This window comes from Aulonocara stuartgranti (assembly GCF_965226115.1).
Source record: "Aulonocara stuartgranti genome assembly, chromosome: 3".
Classification (NCBI taxonomy): Eukaryota; Metazoa; Chordata; class Actinopteri; order Cichliformes; family Cichlidae; genus Aulonocara; species Aulonocara stuartgranti.
In genome coordinates this window covers 44,456,110-44,479,334 of record NC_138941.1, presented here as the reverse complement: position 1 = coordinate 44,479,334, position 23,225 = coordinate 44,456,110, and the positions used below count along the sequence as shown (strand labels likewise).

Here is a 23,225-nt window from a genome sequence, read left to right as displayed (position 1 = left end):
AGTTTTGTTATAAAAGCTTGCTAACGCCACTTAAAAAAAATTAATACATTAAAATAATGACAAATATAAAAATAAAAAGCAAACAATAACCACTGTTCCCTGCAAATGTTATGTATTTTATTTATTAATTTTTTTATTAATTTTTTAAACCATAATCAAACTTAAAAAAGTTACAAAGTTAATGCAAATGTTAAAAAAAAAACATACACGAATGCATGGGAACAGGATGGGGACAGCTGAGAAGCTGGTAATTAAGGTGTTTCTTCTCTTGTTGGTATGATCGTTTTTTGTTTTTTTTTGCCTGTCCCGTTTGGCTCTTTTGCCATCAGAATTACTATCTAAAGGCAAAGAAAGATGCCCAACGGATTTACTTTACCAAATCGACCAACCCAGCCTTGCCGTATTGGTCTATTTGATTCGTCTTTTATTGTTTATTTTAGTTTAACCTGCTAAATGCGGGACAGATATGATTGCTGATATGATTCTTGTGTTATTTCCTCATTTCCCAGTGAGGCAATATACTGCAGACATTAGCATTACATGAAGCAAATGATGATTGTTTTCTAGTGCTGTAAGTTATGACCTTTGATATGTGTGCACACATGGGTGTGGCTACCTAAGAAAAAGACCTAATAGCCTCTGGCCAAAATGATTTTATCTTGTACATTCGAATATACATAAATGTACACATAAAGAAATAAATACATCATTCTTTTAGTATTTAAAGATAAAAGATAGATGTCAGTAGTTTTTTTAAGTACAGTATTTTAATTATGAATATACATTGATTAGTATGTAATTTACATCTTCCAGCAAACTGATGTGTTCGCATAAACCTAGAATTAATTGATCAAAATCAAAGGAATTTTTATTTGTGGTTGCACCTTCAGACTCATACCTACACCTGCTACACATACCTACAGTATGAAGAAAAGACACAATGTGACTGGCATTGAGGTAAAATGAGTGTAAATATTTGCACAGTAGCCTTTCACTAATGGCCAGACTTTAAGAGATAGAATGATTTTTAAAGTGACCACAAAGCTACCTGGCACTTCAAGTAATACAAGGCAGAGATGTAATTTAATCAAACCGTCTGAATTTTTGATGTCTAAAGTTTTTTTGATCTCTATGTCACAGTGTCCCTAATAAATAGGCCAGTGAGTGCTACTGCTAGTTTTAATATAAACTTTAGAATAGAAAAGCCTTAATAAAAGAGATGAAAAATAACTTTAATAGTATAAAAGTTACTTTTTTGCTGAACTGGATGTCATCATGGCACAGAAAGTTTAACAGAATTATGTCTGGGGAAAAGAAATCCTGCGATCTGCTGACATCTAGTGGTGACTCACTGTAATTACGACTCTAATCATTGAGACTCCTTTTGCGTCTCTATGGATCTTAGCGGGACTCTTGTTTGAGCAACACGATTTTGCGCCTACACGTCACCAGCTGCTGTAGGCGCAAAATCCCTACTGTATATTTTGAGTTTAATATTTAGCTCATGTTTAATTAATATTTCATAGAGATTTGTTGTTGATCATTTCAGGAGTAGTAATGTGCACATTTCAGTTATGTTTACTCAGGGCCAAGACAATCATATTGCACTGTTTGTGATTAGGAGATAAAATAGGTGCTTACCACTTTAAGAACAGAGACACAGTTGCAGGGGGGTGGTTTAGTAAGTTGAGGGCCATGCCTGAAAACATCAACAAATTTTCATTCAAGTGGAAGATTTTTCTTTTTGGATATCAGAACATTCACCAGACACTCCTTTTTTGGGCTTGTTTTATTGGAAATGACACTGCAACATTAAATGCCTCACTGTGAGCTTCACATCAGAGAACATTTTCAGTTACTTAAAGTGATGAGTTTCGTTGGAGGATGTGGAATAGGAGACTTTAAAAATATTCCCTAATTGGGTCACTTTATCAGAACAGCTCCTTTATCAGAGTTACAGGTTATCTGTTCTGCAGCCTCTAAGCAGCAGTAACATACCGATTACTTTTAGCCCACACGCTAAAGTTAAAGTAAAACAGGATGCTTCTAATAATTTCTCCCAAAAGGCGATGAATAAAAATAAAAATTCACTAGATAAGAAATGACAGGTTGTTGATCAACATTTAAAATATATGTATTTTTAAACAACTATTTAGCTTAATTTTCAGTTAAATTCACAACAAAGCACAAAGAGACAAGAAAGTTTTATAGGAACAGTGAAGGGTACAAAGTTTGATCTTAAATAATGAAATGACTTCTAGGTAAAAAGGTCTGGCTGCTGAGTCCTCCCACCATGACTGGTACATTCCAGCTTTGTGCCACAGCTCTGTTATAGTTAAAACAACCCCAAAACACTTCAATAAAACACACACCTGTGCATACACAACTATAGCTCCTCTAGCATGCTTCCTCTTTCCTCTGTCCTCCATATCAGTTTCACAACTTGTGATAAACTATAGCAAGACACGCTGAAGATAAATTTTCCCTCATAGGCAGCAGGACGAGGAGACAAGAAGGCACAAATTAGTGAAACAACAGTTGCCAAGTCATCTTCTTACAACTTGTAGTTAATGAGTCCTCCCAGGTTCAACTTTATATTGCTTGAGCTTCCCCCTCTATTTGTGCTTCTTTTCTTGTTAATAACTTCCCTTCTCTGAGTAATCTTTGTTACATCAACAGACCTACAAATGTCTGACCTCTAAATAAAATCAATAATAAACCATGATTCACTATGGCAACATGGAAATAAAGAACAGAGTTTTAATTTTAATCCACCTAAGCGAAGAAAATGAACATGTGTCAGTGCTGACCAACATGTTTACCTTAACAAAACAGGAAGGAAAGAAATAAAAAAATGACAAACTATATCATCATTATTAATGAAATAGAAGTTCAAAATATATCATTTATTTTTATACTTTTTGTGGTCATCATTTACCCTGCTTAAATGCATTTTTGAAGTTTTTAAATCTTTAAATTATTCAGCTGTAATCTGACAAATTGTAGGAGATGAAAACTGAAGGTAAAAGTGTGGAGAAACAGGACAGACACAGTTTAATGCACCTGTGATATTAGTTGCCCAGACAAGAAAAGACTCCAGGGTTGATCCGCCCTCAAGTCAGATCTTTTATAACCGTTTGCTTGTTTTAACTATATTTTTTCATCAAAAATGTAATCTTAAAATTTCATTTTAAGAATATAATTATTTCTGTCATTACTAGATAAAATCCTTGAGATGGTTTAAAGGACAACTCTGCTATAATGTTTCCCAGCCTAACCAGATCATGTTTTCTTAATAGATAGAATTAATACAATCAATAGTTTTATATTTAACAAAAAAAGAAGAAATTAAATCTCTGTATTTGAAACACTATCCATTTTAAAAACACAAAAGTAAAGCCAAAAATGTTAGCAACAATGTCTTAACTGCTTTTTTTTTTAATTAAGAGCCAGCCTCAACTAGATCTATATTATAACTCATACCACCCATTACAGGGATGTAAGTGATTACACCATTGTTGCCAGTGTTACAATAGTTTTAATAGAAATAGTCGAGTTGAATCGCTGAAAGCAGAAATTCTGTTGGTACAGGTTGATTCACTGTATGCAACAGCTTTCAGCTACCTTAACAGCTACATCCATCACTTGTACTACTCCATCTATTGCCTCCGCAACTACTCCAGCAGCTCCTTCTACTACTTCCATTTCCACTCCTTCAATTGAAGCTTCAGCCATGCCCTCTACCACCGCTGTTACTGAAAGAGCTTCCCCCACTGCAGACAACGCTACCTCCTCAGCCGCCTCCTCTGCTGCTGACAGCACCGCCCCAACTGTTTCTTCTTCGACTGCTGTTGTCAACGCAGCTGCTCCTTCTCCATCTGCCAGTACTGCTGCCACTTCTGGTGTTTCTCCTGTCATTGATGTTGTCATCTCTTGTGTCATTTCCACTTTTACTTGCTCAGTTTCTTCTTCTTCTACTGGCACATCTGTTTCTATAGTTGGTAAAACTTCTGCAGTCCCAGTTTCTTCTTCGACTAGTTCCTCTGTTCCATCTTCTGCTTCTGCATCTTCGGCTTCTTCTTCCAGTGTCGCTGCTTCGTCTGTTATTGATGCGCTCACTTCCTCTTCATTTGTCTTCCTAAAAATTTTAAGTAGTTTTGAGAGAATATCAGCTCCCGTTTTTGCTCCAGCGACGCTCCTTTCCACTGCTGTTTCTTTTGTTGGAGTTCCTTTATTCGGTGTAGATACTGACTGTGTTTGTGCTTTTCCTCCTGCCTTTACCGCAGTTACTCCTGTACTTGTTTCTTCCTTTGACACTGTTTCTATTCTCTTCTTCCTTGCTGCTTGTTTGATTGTACTGACTCCTTTTATAGCTAGAGGTACAAGTGGAGCAAACTCCAATCCACCAAGCAAAGCTGCAATTAGTAGACCTTTACCTGCGATGCGTGCAAATTTAGCCACGTGCTGTTTATAGACTCCACTTTTAGCTCTTTCCCTGGCTTCTTCTGAAGACATAGTCTCTGATGTTTGTTTAATACGCTCTGCCTCTTTCTGTATTTCTGTCTCTATTGCTTGCAGTATCTCATTAGTGTAATATCCACCTTTGTTTTCCATCACTATATCATCAATGGTTTTGAGAAGCTGTTCCACTTGGAACTTGTTGCTCCTGTATTCATTCTTTGCCTCATTATTCCAGTATTTATTATCTATAACGTGGCAACGGCCTCCACACTTCTGAACGAGATCAGCCAGGCATTTGCTCTGACTGACGAACTCTTCAATTTTCATTTCCTCCAGCAGTTGGTCACCGTGAGTGAAAAGAATTACAGCATATCGTAAAACCTCCTCAGAGAAATACTGGAACATGTTTTCGATGACAGACTTTTCATGATCTGTGAATTTCTCCACTTTAAGAACAACGATAAAGGCATGAGGACCAGGAGCGCACTCAACAATACATTGCAGTATGTTGGGCTTCATGTCCTCTTCTGATCCGCTTGTGTCAAAGAAGCCGGGCGTGTCAACCAAAGTTATGGATCTTCTGTTAATGAGTTTGGACTTGGAAATGCAAAAGCTAGTCTCTGAGTCAGGGGAATGGCCCATTTTGAACGTGGATTCTCCAAATAAAGTGTTTGCAACACTGCTTTTTCCAGCTCCCGTTTTCCCGAGGAGGACAATCCTCCGTGTTGGTGGCACTACAAAAAAAAAAAAAAAAGGTTTCAGAGTATTTTTTTAGTTTTTACCATTTTGTTTATTGCATCATTTCTAATGTTGCAACTGTTATCGGCAAGTTATTTTTCAACTCTATTCCTCAGAGACAAAAATGCTTCATGCAAGCATGACAGTCTCAGTCAGTAATCATATTACACTCTGCTCACTTGCTGTAAAAGTATATTATCTATGTCTCTGTCAAGTTTATAGAGAAAATTTAAAGTTCATAGAAATTAGAACTAGAAATGTAGGACATTATGTCTTACACATTACCTACATATATAATATCTTGGGATTACATTGCCACAGCCTCTTCACAATGCATAACTTCAACATTATGCACTCCACACTGTATATAAATGCCACTTGTTTTGCACATATTCAACTCTGTATATTTTATATATTTTATTATTATTATTATTATTATTTTATTTTATTTTTTTACTATTTAATTTGTAAAAATGTGTATACACACACACACACACACACACACACACACACACGTAGGAAAATATTTAGTATACACATCCAGAAATGCATACACTATTATATATTGTACATATATTTATTAGTTTCAGGTTGGCCATTCTTGTATTTTGCTCGTTTGTGTTGTTGTGTTTGCACATCTCTGTTGCTTGTGGGGCTCGCACACAAGAATTTCACTCGCATGTGCTGTGCCAGTGTGCCTGCACATGTGATGTGACAATAAAAAAGTGATTTAATATAGTTCCAGCTTTCCTTATACTGCACTTTACCATCCAGAGTGAATCATCATTATGGATATTTATTAAATAACCTGAGACTAGGACACAGCATAATGTTGCATAATGTGAGCCAACTGGAAGCAACAAAAAAAAGAATACATCGTTAACATAGAATAAATTAGCACAGTTGATAGAATTGCTTTTATTTTCTTGAATTATTAACACAACTTTAGTCACAACGATGCAAATAAAATTTGTATTGCAGTATCTGGAAAAAAGATATTGTGTGATGAATAAAGTAGCTGCAAATGTACATGGATGATAATAGAAACAAACTTAATTTACCATTCATGTTGGCAAGAAAGAGAAGTGCAACAGGCGGATAGATCCTCAAGTCTAAGTGTTTGATGTCCCTTACTTATCTGTGCTTGCATTTGGTTGCCTCTACCTTTACTTACAAACTTATACTGATTGACTTCCTTATTGGCTGACAGATGCTGAACTGCATTAACCTGTGAATGTGAGACGAGAGACAAAGTTTAATCAGATTAGCCTACAGATATCTTATGGTCCCACTATTGAAACTCAGTTTCACTGAAATACCTGGCACATCCCAGCCACTGCTATCCGGCTCCAATGGCTACTGGATATTTACACTATCAGTCAGTTTAGACACACCTTCTCATTTAATGTTTTTTTCTTTATTTTCATGATTATTTATATTGTGATCTCACTGAACGCATCTAAAGTATGAATGAAATATGTAATTATGTAGTACACAAAAAAGTGTCAACAAACAAAAACTCAAAAGATGTTTTATATTTTAGATTCCTCAGAATAGCCACCCACTGCTTTGATTACTTTGATTACAGATTTCCACTGGTCTAATGTCCATTCCTTGTGTTTCTTAGCCCAAACAAATCTCTTCTGCTTGCTACTTTTCTTTAGTTGTGGTTTCTTAGCTGCTATTTGACCATAAAGGCCTGATTTGCGCTGTCTCCCCAGAACAGTTCATGTAGAGATGTGTCTGGTACTGGAATTCTGTGTGGCATTAATATGGGCTCTACTCGGAGGTGCGGTTAAAAAGTGGAGCGGAAAAAAACCCATTAAATGAGAAGGTGTGCCCAACCTTTGGCTGGTAGTGTATATATCTATTTAGATTAATTTCACCTTTAACTTATTAGTTGCATCTTCTTATACTGCACCATCAGGATCTCCTGGTGTTGGTAATGCCATTATTAAGTTTGTATTCTATATTATATATCTTGTTTCACTGCAACCTGGCGACAGCATACAACACAGATACTAGTACACTTGCAAACACACTCGTGGCCAGTTAAGTGGTGATGAGCAACTATTTGGTTCAGAAAAGACAAATTCTCTGTGAAGCAGAAGTGAAATGCCCAGAAACTACCCTATAGGTGCAACTTTTATCATATTTAGAGATCAAAGTTACGTGCCCAACTCATACCTCTAAAGTACATCAGAGCATTCAAACCCATAAACTATGATAATAAAGATACACTGATTAAAATAATTCCCGTAATCCATATCTTTAATTACACAGCATGCCTGACTAAGACTGAAAATAAAACTAAAGGTTTGTCTTACAGCCCTTTACACAGAAAGAAAAACTGTAATAATGAGATGTGTGGACATTGTTGGTTGTTCTAACAATAAAGTTCTGGAGTACAGAACAGATAAGGTAAAACAACATTGCAAACAGAGGCTGAAAGACTACTCCTGATGCACGAGGCTCATGTGGAAAGGTACGGACAGAGTACTACAATTGTCCTTGGACCCACTAGTAGGCCTCTGTGTGTCAGAATCGACACTCTGGACCATATCATGATTTACACTGACATTTCTTTTTATTCCTACATGATTTTCCCAATCATTGCGGTTGAAGAAGAAGGCTATGTCTGATCACAGTATGACAATCATGAGTATGTATAGTCTTCAATGTAAAATTCTTTTATTCCTTTAAGATTTTATGAACGTTGGACACATAAGCCAAAAGTGAAATGTGATGATAATATGACAAAGGTCAATGTGAGGTGGGGCCTGGTCTCTTATCTACTTAAGTAAACTACGATATCACGTTGGATCTATTACAAATGACATCTTGTGTAACAGGATCATACAGAGGCCAAAGGAATGATATACCTCTAATGTTGGACACCATATCTGGTAGATATGATAGATACTTTGAAGAACAAAAGAATCTATAATTCTCTGATATTGTTGAATTGAAATTTCAGGCTGTATGTATTAGTTATTTGTGTGATAGAGAGATGATAGTGAAATAGTACAGCATAGGAGTGGACTTATGTAGTACACATAAGGAACAGAGGTCACTGACTTAGACACAAGATCTGCCCCTGTAGTATAAATATAAACAGTCAGTCTGTCCATACATACATACTCTGCATCTTATCTAGGTTTGGGTGGTGGGGGCAGCAGTCCAAGCTTCTCCCCAGCCACCTCCTCTAGCTCTTCCATGAAACAGAGCCAGCTGAAAGATATATTCTGATCAGTATGCTGTGGGTCCAGGACGAAACAACCCACCTAGCGGGTGTCTCCTTCTTAGATGCTTGCACCACGTTAACTGTTTTATTTTCAGCATGGAGAAATAACATCTCTGCTTCTCACCATATTTCAGAGGCAAAGCCCACACACCCTGCTTATTTCTGGTGCGTCTATCTACTTGTACTCAGAAAAAAAAGAGAGGATTAAGTGACATGGTTACATTGTTAAAACAACTCCTCCCAGAATTATATTTACTATTTAAATAAAAGTGACTTGACTTGATTTATCTGACTTACTTTGTCAAAGACTTGTCTATTTGTCCGTGGCTTATGTGCTGACATGCTGAATGTTGTTGTGTTTACATAATGGGCACACAGGTTTGGGATAGAAGAAAGGATTAAGGGGGTGGTGTCTGCGTCTTTTAATAGATGATACTGTGACTGTGATTTGAAAGAAATGAAAGAAAGAAGGAAATTTGTGTTTACAGGCTTTATAATGAAAAACCGGTATTAATTGTGTCCTTACCATATGCATCTCTTTCTAGTATACTGGGGTTTCTCATAATAATAATGGAAAGTTGGACCGTCTGTCTTAAAAGCTTGTAAAAGGAGTTATTTAAAAATCATACCAATCTTTAGGAGAGACAATGTAATAAATTTTGAAGGCTAAAGCATAGCAAATACTATAAATACCAAATCACGGTATATTATAACCAGCTCCCAGGTCGATATAATATTGTTCACCCTAAGAAACTACAGAGATTCATCAATAGTTTTTTTTTATTGCTGGAAGAAAAGAAAAGAAATAAATTCAGATATATACATTTCCATTTAATATGTACCTGTTTCATTGAATTGTAGTATGACATAATCAAGTTTAAATCAAAGCATTTACACAAGTTCACTCCTGAAGGTCTTAAAATGTGTGTTTATTTATAAGTTGCTTAAAATATTTTTTCAAATTCATAGTAATTTATTATTCTGCTTACAGCTGACAGAAATGATTAAGAAGTGAATACCAACAAATATAATGTTTTACAAATATATTGTTTTACATCTGTGTTTATTGATGTACTTTGATAGATTGTAAAAACAAAATGCATCAGCATCTATAACCAATTGTATAAAGAAAATTATTCTTGAAAAGTACCTGTACTTGCTAATATTTAACTGGAACAAAGTAGTGTAAGTGTTTAGCAAATGCTACTTTTCCTTGACTAAATACCTAAACAGTTCCTCTACTGCCACTATCTCTACTTATAACGTAATTACACAAGTCATAAGAAAACAACACTCCTTTCTCTGCTCTCTTTGCTGTCCACTCTCTGTCGTTGTCATGATCCTAACCATTATTTAACAGTGTGTTCCAGGACAGCTTTAGCAGCTTTCTGAAAGGCTTCCGATGCACTTTCTGATTGTTCAGCTGCAGCATATCCTAACCGACCTCCCTCTAACCCTTTCTGTATAGCAGCCAGTGATACTGTTGCATCTGTGTGCTCCTGCAGATTCAAAAAAGCTGATGTGACCATCTTTGCCACACCAAGAAAGGCTCCAACCAATACGCCTGTTGCTGTACCTGCAAATATAATCAGCAGCTTGTTCATCACACCCTTTTTAGCTTCAATTGCAATCTGTTCAACCGACATGTTTGCTGATGACTGTCTAATAAGCTCTTCCTCTTTCTGTAGTTCACTTTCTATCTTCTGTAGCATCTTATTGGTGTAGCAGCTTCCATTGTTTGCCTCACTTATCTTGTCTATTGTCCTGAGTATCTCTGCTACTTGGAACCGATTGCTCCTGTAGTCATCTTCTTTGTTGTCTTTCCAGTATTTATTATCAACAACATGGCATCTGCCTCCACACTTCTCCACCAGACTGCTGAGCTCTTTGTTATGACTGATGAATTCCTCGATTCTCGTTCCCTCTGGGAGCTGGTCGCCATGAGTGAAGACAACAGCAGCGTATTTCATAGCATCTTCAGAGAAATCTTGACATATTTTTTTGATTACATCTTGCTCCTGCTGTGTAAATTTCTCCACTTTGAGGACGATGAGAAAAGCATGAGGTCCGGGAGCGCACTCTGTCATGCACCTCACTATCTCATCCCTGAGTAATTGCTCAGACATGCCTGTGTCAAAAATACTACGAGTGTCAATAAAACTGATGTTATTTCCATTTACAGACCTAATTACTAAACGGGGCAGACTAATTTCAGAAACGGGTGAATGGCATACGTTGAAGACATTCTCTCCCAGTATGGTGTTGGCCAGGCTGCTTTTCCCAGCCCCAGTTTTTCCGAGTAGAACAATCCTCTTTGAAGTCAGTGCTAGAAGACAAGAAACACTTGTGTAAATGAAGAGATGTAGAAGTCAATTTCAAAATGTCTTGTTGGTTTGCTGCTGAATTTGCTGGTTATGTTTTATTTTATGTTTTTGCTTAAGTAAATGTATTTTCTATGAAATTGCCTGTTAAATGGATATTTAGAGGATGTGTGCTCATCTGAAATGAGTGATGAGATGATGGGAAATGTATTAATTTTGTATGTGTAAATCAAATTACTACTAATAGTAATACTAATGCTTCTACTGCTGCCACTAATAATAATAATAATAAAAACCAATAGTAATAGTAATGCATTTTATTTCAGGCACTTTTCAAATCACTTTGCATCATGTAAAATAAGACAATGGGAAATTTGTGTGACAGACAGATAATGATCAGTTTGTTAGTTTAAAGAGATGTGTTTTAAGATGGGATTTGAAATTAGAGACCAAGATCAATACTGAATATTACTGATGAGGAGTGGGGTCAACTGCAACTGTAAGACATACTGAAGCAGGAGGGTGCAATAAGAACAAACTAATGAACATAGGTCATGCGTGTGTAAGTTAAATGTAGTACAAAATTGTTACAATAGCAACAGGCTTCAACAACTGAGAACCTCAGATGTATGACATCACATCCAGTAACATTCAAGTACAGACAAGTACATCAGTTCGAGGATTGAACTGGAAATGCCTGACTGACAAAACATTATGTCTGTATTTTGCGATTGATGGTGTTAACAGTTGATTTGCAGAGTGTCTGTGTCTGTGTCACATATGGTCAAAGTGCATGCAGCTGAATTTGTGTAGGTCCATCACTAAACAGTAATGAGTTATTGCCATAGTAACAAGCAGTAATAAGTTACGGTGAAAACTGTGTTTGCTGTGTTCCTGAAATGATAACAATTTAATCTGAGTGTAATAACAAGACATTTATTTTTCTAAAGCTTTTTAATGTAAACACACAGATCAGGGTCACAAGTCACCCTTTGTTTTCTCCGTTCTTCAGCCATATTAGCTTCAAACTCCACTTTACGGGCTGTGAAACTGCTGTTACAGAAGCCACACTATGCTGAAAAGACCCCAAGATCAAAAACTGAAGAGATGGAAGAAATTTTGTTGCCTCTTCTATTTTGAGTACTTTAAGGTCAGGGGTTCCAGGTCATGTCTGAGTCCATTAAACAAACTTGACGGTTTGGTAAATTTCCTATCACAGCTTTGTCAGATTAGCTACTCCAAATCACCAGTTTGCTGATTCTGAAGATGAATTATACCTGCTGTTTAGGGCTGCCACAATGTCAGATTCAGGCTTAAGTGTGACCAAAAGAATTCACAACAATTTTATTACCATCAGATTATATATAATTACAATAAAGTGTAGAAACGAGGAGAGAACCTGTAACCATAACTGCACAATTAGCACAATTATAAGCATAATGTGTGTTACCATAAATGCCATAAGTTACTGGGTATTTGTCATGCACCCTTGTGCATCATGGAGGCTGAACAGAAAATGAGAAAGTACACATATGTGGTTTCTATATCACATCACACCGACTGTTCACAGCAGGCCAAAACGACCTTCAGACCACTTCAGAAATATCCTGGTGATCCTGATGGCAAGGCTGCCCCTCTCTAATATTTGGAGCAATTAATTGATTCATTTAGTTTTTTCCAATTAATCAGAAGCTAATAATTGTGTTTGTCAAAACAAAACATTTCCTTTAAACACATATGTGTTCCCTTTAATTGTATTTGATATAAAGTAAGCTTGACTGACCGTCCATGTTGTTAAAAAGAAATCACAGTCGTCACCGGGACCTCACGATGTCCTTGCCGTGTGTTTTTCACCTGCTCTCTTGCTCCACTTTGGCTTTGCTTTCGTTTGTCACTGGTCGAACTTGTTAACTGACATTGTAACTACACAAAACAATGAGCAACACCTCATGCTGCAGGCTGCAGTACACCCAGAAGATATGTTTTGCTGTAAATCCATGCAAACCCACAACATGTCACTGTATAACTGTTGATAATTTATGTATCAGAACTGGTCATCACATTAAACTGTAATGACGAGTACTGATATATGAAATGTGGACCGTTTTGTTTCTTGTGTAAGTGGTAATAGGGCTGAAAATCAAAAGCTGCATATAACATCAAAACTATTTATTTAAAAAAGGCGATTAATGGAAAAAATATAGTCTCATGGAGATACTTCAATAACTGTGATTGCACACTGAACTGTGACATAGTGTCAGTAAATCCTCTCAGTGCCTTGAAAAATAGAACAATTCAGAGGTTGAATAAGGGAGGGGTGAAATGTTTCTGTTCCTCATTCTAGTTAAACAAGTTTCAAACAAAGAAGGTATTTTTAATGAAGTTCAGTTTGAAAAATGCGAGAGTGATGCAGTCATTCCCTCTTGACAGTTTACTGTAATGCCTGTGAAGGTTTACTGTAAAGCTTCGCCATTAATACATAACTGCCATTATTAAACAATCAATCAGTGCATCACATCTAATTTCTTTTTTTGATAAATTCATAAAAATATAAAATATTTAGGGCTGAAAACATGTAGAAGCTCTAATAACTAAGTCAATTTTTACACCCACTCCAAGTCTTACAATCAGAAACCAAACCTGTGGTCTAAATATGAGCTAGAAGCTAAATTTTGGTGAAACTATTAATCATGGCCTCAAAAGAGTGAAATTGGGGGTTTTTTACATTTACAAGACTAACATGTAATTTTGAAGAAAAATATTTTATATTTCTATGGTTAACGTAATTAAATCATGTACAATCTGCATGAAATTCAACAACTTAAAAATTGCTACATTTATTCTTGTTGAGATGACGTGATACAATCTAGTGAGAGTCGTTGGTTACCTGCCTTGCTAAATTCACAAGATCACACAAGATTGCAAACCGCAGGAAAATCACTGGAGTTATAAGAGGACGAAAAGCTTAAAGACACCATGTATATGCTATTGCTATTTATTGTGGCTTAACCTATCAAGGACAAAAACATTAAGAAAATTCAGTATCAAACCTTGTAGCTGTCATACTACTTTATGTCTGGAGTGACAGCTCGATGGGTGTTAGCACTGTTGCCACAAAAGCAAGAAGCTCCTGCAAATCCATCAACTGGTCAGGATCTTTCTGTGTGGAGTTAGCAATTTCGCACTGTGTGCCTCTCTGGGTACACACAATATGTGGGGTTAGGTTAATGATTCTAAATTACCCATAGATGTGAATGTGAGAGTGAAATGTTGTCTGTAAATAGACTGGCAACCTGTCCAGGGTGTGCACCACCTCTCGCCTGATGACAGCTTGAATAGACTCCTGCTGCCCTGCGACACCTATAAGGACAAACGTTAAAGGATGGATGGAGTGATGTTCTAAATCCATTAAATTATGTTAACCAGACTCTGAGTTTGTTGAACATTCGAAAAAAAAACCCCTCTTTAAACAAACCTAAAATAATCATGGAAAGGATTTCCACGTTAATAAATGTCCCCCTATTAGTATTAAGTACTTTTGTTGGTCTAATGTGATTTGCATGGGTTGGATCAACTCAATGAAATCAAATAAATTTTTGATTTGGCCTCTCCAAATATGGCATTAGCCACTGCTTTACGTAACGGCGGTACATGTATTCCGTTACTCCCCAACACTGCCTACAATCATTATATGAAGATATGTCTGAAGATATGTCTGTGTATGTACCTGTTAAGAAATAGAGAGATATTTTTAATGTGTATCTGCTCATTAGATTGTTTTATGTATATATATATATATATATATATATGTATATGTGTATATATGTGTATATATATATATATATATATATATATATATATGTATATGTGTATATATATATATGTGTATATATATATATATGTATATATATATATATATATATATATGTGTGTATGTATTTGTATGTATATATGTATATGTATATGTATATGTATATATATATATATATATATATATATTAGGGGTGCAACGATACACAAAATTCACGGTTCGGTTCGGTTCGATACTTTGGTGTCACGGTTCGATATTTTTTCGATACAAAAAAAATGTTCATGCCTTTTTAATTTGTCATTTATTAAAATTATAAATATATATTTTAACTCAAAAGTACAGTTTTTAAATTTAACCCTAACCCTTGTGCGCGTTTTTTATTTTGACAGCGAATGCGCACCTGCGGACCACTTATGTGCAGCCCTAGTTATTTAGCTCGTCATATTGCAGCCACAGAAATTCTTTTGTCCATGAAACCATGAAGCTGCACTTTCTTTTTGCCTTATAGTCTGATTTGTCATAACTTCTCCGTTTTGTGGTAAGCTTTTCTTTGGCTGTCACTTCTTCACCCTGACCTGTCTTATTTGGCTCAGAAGAAATGAAATATATATCCTGCTGCTTTTACACATGCACTCACATAAGCTCAGCGATTCTCTGCGCGATCAACCTCTCACATGTTTAAGCTTGCTGCGGGAGATTTCACTTGTCATGTTTGCATAGTAAGCTAACGATTAATAAGACGATGTCAGAGGAATTGGTGCACAAATTTTCATCACTCACAGATCAGTGCTGTCGCTCTCTATACACAGTTCGCGTGATTGCAAAGTGAAAGCAAAAAAACAAGCGCAAATTCAAACGCGATTTCAATATGTCACATATTGACAGTGGCTCACCGATGCCAATGACATAATTACCCAGCTACATTTCTAAAAGAATGCAAAAGCATTGACATATATTTTTCTTCCTACAATAGCCCGACGGGCAGGGAAGAGATAGATTTTGGTAGCCCGACTGAAAAAAATCGCTAGCCCCAGGACGTCAGGCTAGCGATATTGCAAGCCCTGTATCTGATTGAGGAATCACTCATCTTTGGAAAAGAGAGTTTATTACAGAGAAATGTCTCTTTCCAAAATAAAAGCTCTACTATCCGCTTCTTCTGGGCTATATTCTCAGCAGCATAAGGAGAATCATGTGCTAACAGCTGTCTAAATGACTCGGCTAAAGTTAGTAGCATGCTTGTTGTTTTTGTCTTTGCACTAGGATGATGTCGGCGTAAATGTGCAGTCATATTCGTTGTGTTCCCACTTGTGATTTCAGGTTAATCTCGTTGAAATGACCTTAACGCCACAACACGGCAAATCTCCGTTAACGAGCTACCGCCGATCGCCCCGTGCATGGGGCTAGACGGCCAACACGTTAACGAGCTAACTGCGCTAACACACTAGCTCCCACCCATGTAATTGAGCATTGCACGGCACATCCAACATACTGTTTTACTTTAGTCCATGACTCGCTTATCTTCAGGGTCATACATCACATGAAAACCAAAATAATTCCAAACGCCAGATCTGGAGAGCTTAACTTCTGTCTTGCTAGCTTGCCCTGCGCTCTTCCTTCTGACTATGCTGTCTGTGTTGAGCACTCAGTGGATCTGCGCTCGACAGTGCAGCCTAGGCGGAGTAGTCGAACGCAGATTCACTGAGCGCTCAACACAGACAGCATCGTCAGAAGGAAAGTTGATAAAATAAATTACAAATGTTGTATTATTCGATACATATGCGTACCGAACCGAAAGCACTGTATCGAACGGTTCAATATCGATACGAATATCGTTGCACCCCTAATATATAAAAAAAACACCCAGCACGCCCCTGCGGGCGGTTTATCCTTCAAGCTCGGGTCCTCTACCAGAGGCCTGGGAGCTTGAGGGTCCTGCGCAGTATCTTAGCTGTTCCCAGGACTGCGCTCTTCTGGACAGAGATCTCCGATGTTGTTCCCGGGATCTGCTGGAGCCACTCGCCTAGCTTGGGAGTCACCGCACCTAGTGCTCCGATTACCACGGGGACCACCATTACCTTCACCCTCCACATCCTCTCGAGCTCTTCTCTGAGCCCTTGGTATTTCTCCAGCTTCTCGTGTTCCTTCTTCCTGATATTGCTGTCATTCGGAACCGCTACATCGATCACTACGGCCGTCTTCTTCTGTTTGTCTACCACCACTATGTCCGGTTGGTTAGCCACCACCATTTTGTCCGTCTGTATCTGGAAGTCCCACAGGATCTTAGCTCGGTCATTCTCCACCACCCTTGGGGGCATCTCCCATTTTGACCTCGGGACTTCCAGGTTATACTCGGCACAGATGTTCCTGTACACTATGCCGGCCACTTGGTTATGGCGTTCCATGTATGCCTTGCCTGCTAGCATCTTGCACCCTGCTGTTATGTGCTGGATTGTCTCTGGGGCATCTTTACACAGCCTGCACCTGGGGTCTTGCCTGGTGTGATAGACCCCAGCCTCTATGGATCTTGTGCTCAGAGCTTGTTCTTGTGCTGCCATGATTCGTGCTTCTCTGCTGTCTTTCAGTCCAGCTTTGTCCAGCCACTGGTAGGATTTCTGGATATCAGCCACCTCCTCTATCTGCCGGTGGTACATACCGTGCAGGGGCCTGTCCTTCCATGATGGTTCCTCGTCTCCCTCCTCTTTCTTGGGTTTCTGCTGCCTGAGGTATTCACTGAGCACTCGGTCAGTTGGGGCCATCTTCCCAATGTATTCTTGGATGTTCGTTGTCTCATCCTGGACTGTGGTGCTGACACTCACCAGTCCCCGGCCCCCTTCCTTCCGCTTAGCGTACAGCCTCAGGGTGCTGGATTTGGGGTGAAACCCTCCATGCATGGTAAGGAGCTTTCTTGTCTTTATGTCAGTGGCTTCTATCTCGGTCCCGAACAAATAGACTCAAGGACAGCTTTTACAACAGGGCAATAGCCCTGATCAATGTAAATAGCTGACCTGACTGGATACCTCCCTGGACTTTTTAGGGGGAGGTAACAATGTTTAAAACGATAACAATAATATTTATATTTATAACAAGGTGCAATAATAATTAATGTGCAATAATAACAGTGTGCAATACACATACACTTATTCTTCTTTTTTATACTAAGTTAATATACTGTGTTGTGTTGTTTGTTACGTTGTGATGTGTCATATCGTGTCGTGTTGTGTTATATGTAGTGCCGACGTAGGACAGTTTCTCCAATTTCATTGTACTACTGTACTATGTATGACTGTGCAATGACAATAAAGAGTTATCTTATCTTATCTCTTATCTTATCTTATATATATATATATATATATATATATATATATATATGTTGGTGATATTAAAGTCCTGTTTGTGGCACATTAGTATATGTGAGGGGGCAAACTCCTCAAGATGGGTGGTGACCATGGTGGCCATTTAGAAGTCGGCCATCTTGGATACAACTTTTGTTTTTTCAATAGGAAGAGGACCATGTGACACATCAAACTCATTGGTAATGTCACAAGAAAAACAATTGTGTGCTTGGTTTCAACGTAACTTTATTCTTTCATGAGTTATTTACAAGTTTCTCTTTACCACAGATTACCACAAAGTAAAAGATCTCTCAGCAGCATTTTAGGCACTATTGCCCTTGTCAAATCAGTGAGCTGGGATTTTTTATTCTAAACATGAACTACTGTTACAGCAACAGACATGGACTACAGGTGCCCCACACAACAACTCAATGTCCACTATGTGAAGGAGCCAAACACATGCCTGCTCCTCTCGTTAACTGAGATAAACTGCTGGCATATTTGTTTTACATCTATACTGTCCAGTCTCTCCTGGTGGACATGGCAACACGTTATTCATGGTTACATACAATTTTAGACTGATGTGGGCCAAAGCCTGGCACATACTTGCCAACCTTGAGACCTCAGAATTAGGGAGACATTCAAAAGGGCTATTGGGGGGCGGGTATATATATACATACAAAACATTTGAATTTTACAGTGTTTACTTGATAAAATAAGTTAAATGTCACTGTTATTATTGTCCGGCCGGAAACAGGCCGGGGGTGTCCAAATTCAGAGGCTGCGTCCACCTTCGCGACCTAAGTGGGCCGGGTCGTCCGAAAGCCAGGTAGACCGGAAATGAGCGACTGTGAAATTGGACGGTCTAGCCTTCAGAATTATGTCACCTCTGCCGTCTGTTCCTTGCTGTCTAAAATATAACTGGACGCTGGTGTAGATTCTCGACCATCTCACACTTCTGTTTAATCAGTTTTCTGTTTGACGTTTATTCAGCTGTGTGAAAACCCCGGAGGAACCCTCCCGAGGGATTAATAAAGTTTTATTTAATCTAATCTAATCTAATCTAAGATAAAAACTTTAATCTCAGCCAAACCAATTTACTCACGAACAAATAGAACACTGAAAAAGGCAAAACAACATATTTAAGTTATTTGAAGTTTACACAGCTACATTCTCGCCTGAAAATATGTTAAAAGTTTATTTTGCGACCCAGAAAGAGAAATAAGAGTAATATTAAAACTAAGTAGCTGAAGTACTAGCCATTGTTGGAAACTGGAATTGCAATCTGGGATATGGTTTTACAATTTTGTTGTCAGGATGTTTTAGTGCTACTATCATCTAGTTTTGATTCTGGTTCTGTCTTGGTTAAGTCCTAGTCCTGATATTGAACTGTTGTAGTCCTGTTTTAATTCCGGATCAGTTCTGGGTTTGGTTGAATTGGGGTTTAGTCCCTGTGTCTTGATACAGCCCCGACTTTGTTCTGCCTTGCTGCTTAATTAAAAAAAAACTAGTTTAAGGTGTCCTGCATATGTGATATTTATTTTTTCCCTATATGAAGTCATTCTTTTTTGAACAAAACTCAAAACAGAGCCTATTAATCTTTCAGTCATTTCAACCCTCACTTAATTTCCTTTCACTGCTCAGCTCTCACACAGTGGCTCAGCTATGCTCCAATCCCTCCATATTGTGGCCAATCACACGCGAGGATATAGGATAATATCATTATGTGAAAAACAGAGAGGGTGAGAGACGCGACAGTCAAGTGGAGCATCTGTCTGTCCTCTGGTCTTGGTCTTGTCTTGGTCTCAGTTTGGGCGGTCTTGACTACAAGGCTAGCATCTACACATAAGAAGTGGCCAGAGAATGGCAGGAGAAACATGAGCCGAAGTACTGGATCTCAGTGATATAAGGAGAACTTCCCTCCAACTTTTGCCCAATCACCTTAGTGTCCTGTTTATTACATATAATAAAAAGCATTTACTGCCTGGGTGTGGTGCTCTTTGTCCATCTTGATCTAAGAGGTAGCAAAAAGACACGGCAGCCATTTTTTAACTTGAACCTTTGACTGCTTGAATAAAGAAAAGAGAAAGTTATTTCTTGAGTTTGGATCATCTTCTCTCATAAAATAACCTGACAATGTCTAACTTGTTTCGTTGTTTTGAATAAGTGAACTTTGATAGGAGTCTGGCAACATGAGCAACACTTAAAAGCATTAACACTGATGTTATAATAAAGTTTATTTAAGATCAAATCTTTTTTTTAAAGAATAGAACAACTTAAAGTGGTCTGTCCACTCATCCCAGCAGTTTCCATTACTGTTCTGATTTGAAAATGGCTGTGGCAGTTCTAATTGAACTTGTTAAACTTCATCAGCAGGTTCAGCTGAAGTGAAGTCAGTGGAAGCCAATTTAAGTAAAAATGAAAGTTACTGTTTAAGTTGGCACTGCCTCTTAAACATGTTTGGCTGAACCTGCTGAGGAGGTTCAACAAGTTTAGCTGAATTGTTTAATCAAAATGAAAGTAACTGAAAGTAAAAGTTATTTACTGCTCATCATTAACATGAAGTCATCCAGCCAAAAGATGAATATTGTCAAGTGAAGACACTTGGTTACATGTGAAAAAATTAGGTGTTTTATAATTGAACATCATTTGTAACAAAGAAAACATCACAAAACAAAAGCAAAAGTTATTTGAAAGTTATAGATCTATTAATATTATATCCAGAGATTTATTTTTTTTTACCTGGAGTAATTGAAAGTCTACAACATAAAGGCTTTTAATAGCATATGGACAGGGAAAAACTCACATGCTTACATATATTAATTTATATATATTAATTAATATATATATTCATTTATTTGTTAACACTAAGTCTTCAACAAAAACTCTTAAGTAAGAAACTTTATGCTGTGCAAATACAGAAATCCAATCACGATGAACAAAAAGATTCCAAAACTTCCCATTCTATAAATTTAATAATGACGCTCTGATGGCAGCTTGTAAAGGTGAATGTGAGTAGTTTTGCCCAGTTATCTAGCAATATACGCTGATCCTGGATTTTAAAGGTACTTTATTGAGAGCTTAACAGAGGACTGAAAAAATCTGACATTTAATTTCTAACCCTTTCATACATTCAAAAAATGTGGTTTAGTGCTATAGTTTGTATGTCAGCTCTATCACCTGTTTCAAACCTTGATGCTACTCAGCTGCTGGCTCTGCAGACCCAGTCGGAACTGTGACAGATGAGCCAGATGCTGTTGCTGCGTCTGCCATCATTCCTTCTGCTGCAGCTACTCCTGCTGCTGTTCCGAATGCTGCTCCTACTGCTAAACCTAGACTTCCTCCTCCTTTCATTAACGCTCCACCAAGGAGTGCACCCAGTAGAGCTCCTACTGTAACTCCTGCAGCTTTTGACAACAGATTTTTAGACACAGATTGTTTTGCCTTTGCTGCAGTTTCCTCTTCTGTTAAGTCTGGAGTTGACTGTTTGATGCGACCTTCCTCTTGTTGAATATCTCTCTTCACTTCTTGCAGCATCTCATTGGTGAAGTAGCCTCCTTTGTTTGCCTCAATAATCTTGTCAATGGTTTTGAGTAATTCTGCCACCTGATACTGGTTGCTCCTGTATTCATCTCCCTGGTTGTTCTTCCAGTATTTGTTATCAATGACGTGGCAGCAGCCACCACACTTCTTGATCAGATCGCCCAGAGCTTCACTTTCATTCACAAACTCTTCGATCTTCATTTCCTCAGGAAGCTGGTCACCATGAGTAAAGATTATTATAGTAAATCTAAGCGCTTCATCTGAGAAATATTGATTAATTTTGTCTATTACAGCCTTTTCTTGCTTTGTGTATTTCTCCACTTTAAGCACAATGAGAAACACATGAGGACCAGGAGCACATTCTGTGATACACTTCACTATTTCAGACTTCATGTCCTCCTCAGACCTGTCTGTGTCAATAAATCCAGGAGTGTCAATAAAGAGTACCATTCTTCCACCGACTGACATGAACTTTGCCTGACATTCCTTTGTTCCAGATATCGGGGTATGATTTACTTCAAACACAGCCTCTCCACACAGGGTGTTGGCAATACTGCTCTTTCCAGCTCCAGTTTTTCCCAGGACCACAATCCTTCTTGCTGACTCTATAAAACAGTAATGATTCAGTGTCAGTTATTTATCTATTGTTCTGTCTAAAAAGGTGCAAGAAATAGTATAGAAGTAGTAAAATATCACTTAAACCTTAATGACACTACAATTAAAAAAATGAATGTCCAGTCTGCTTTTTTTTTAAGTGTAAGTAAAATTGCATATTCTTTACAAATCAGTCAGCTTTGGCTTACAAGTAAATATGTAAAAGTAGAAAAGAGTTTAATTCCACAGACCATTGTGCAGTTTAAACTAGGTTGTTCAGCTAGATGCTGATTTAAGATAAGATAAGATAACCCTTATTAGTCCCATAGGTGGGAAATTTGTTTGTCACAGCAGAAAGTGGACAGTGCAAAGTTATATAGCAAAAATTAGAGAACACTGGAATACAATAAGAACAATATACTGTACACAACTGTACAGAATAGAATAAAATAAAATAAAATACTATATGCAATAGAATGTAATAAAATAATATATACAAAAGGATAAATAGCATTTAGATGCAATAGAAACAACAAACTTATCCTGTTTATAAAGCTGCTGTAAAAAATATTTTTTAAACACTATTTTTACATACTATACTATTTACTTAATATTTTTTACTTTAAAAATTTTGTTTAGGTATTCAGTGCAGTAAATAATCTTGACAATGAAAACAAACATTTTATTCTTAGATGGAGTTAAGTGTCCTGTGCTGACTATTAATACAGAATAAATGATAATAACTTACCGTCCATCTTTCTGAAAGAAACAAAACCAGGTCAGAGACACACGATTACTCACAACCCAAAGACTTTGTGACTGCACCTTTCGTTTTGTTCTGCACCTGTTTGACTTGTATCTTGGCAGTGCTTATTGCATTGTGGGGATTATTAAGACTGTCCAATTGCATGTGAGACAGCAACAGAACACATCTAAATATAAAAGACCATGACATTTTTATTGTTTTAGTACATTTCACACAGTTAAGTAGGGAGGCTGCTGCTGTTGATGACAATGAGCTGCAGCTGGCAAGGGCTGATGAGCAGCAGTTGTGGCTGACTTCAGGAGGGCTCAAAACCAATCCCCCCAAAACACAAAAGGGACACAATACAACATTCAAGTTCAGATGGATGACTGCGACTGAAACATTTCAGGCAACTGGTGACGGTGTGGCATGGCAG

At 37.6% G+C, this 23,225-nt stretch overlaps 2 protein-coding genes across 2 annotated transcripts; both read right to left on the bottom strand.

Moving 5' to 3' along the window:
- Positions 1-9,236: 9,236 nt before the first annotated feature.
- On the bottom strand, positions 9,237-12,723 carry LOC309701967 (GTPase IMAP family member 7-like). Its single transcript, XM_082526321.1, has 2 exons — positions 12,548-12,723; positions 9,237-10,769 (listed from the first exon to the last, which is right to left on the bottom strand). Exons 1-2 carry the CDS (start codon positions 12,552-12,554, stop codon positions 9,793-9,795), a joined length of 984 nt encoding a protein of 327 aa, XP_082382447.1. The 5' UTR covers positions 12,555-12,723; the 3' UTR covers positions 9,237-9,792.
- Positions 12,724-20,762: 8,039 nt separating this feature from the next.
- Positions 20,763-22,882, bottom strand: LOC309701969 (GTPase IMAP family member 7-like). Its single transcript, XM_082526322.1, has 2 exons — positions 22,793-22,882; positions 20,763-22,055 (listed from the first exon to the last, which is right to left on the bottom strand). The coding sequence occupies exons 1-2, from the start codon at positions 22,797-22,799 to the stop codon at positions 21,106-21,108; spliced, it is 957 nt and encodes a 318-aa protein (XP_082382448.1). The 5' UTR covers positions 22,800-22,882; the 3' UTR covers positions 20,763-21,105.
- Positions 22,883-23,225: the final 343 nt, after the last annotated feature.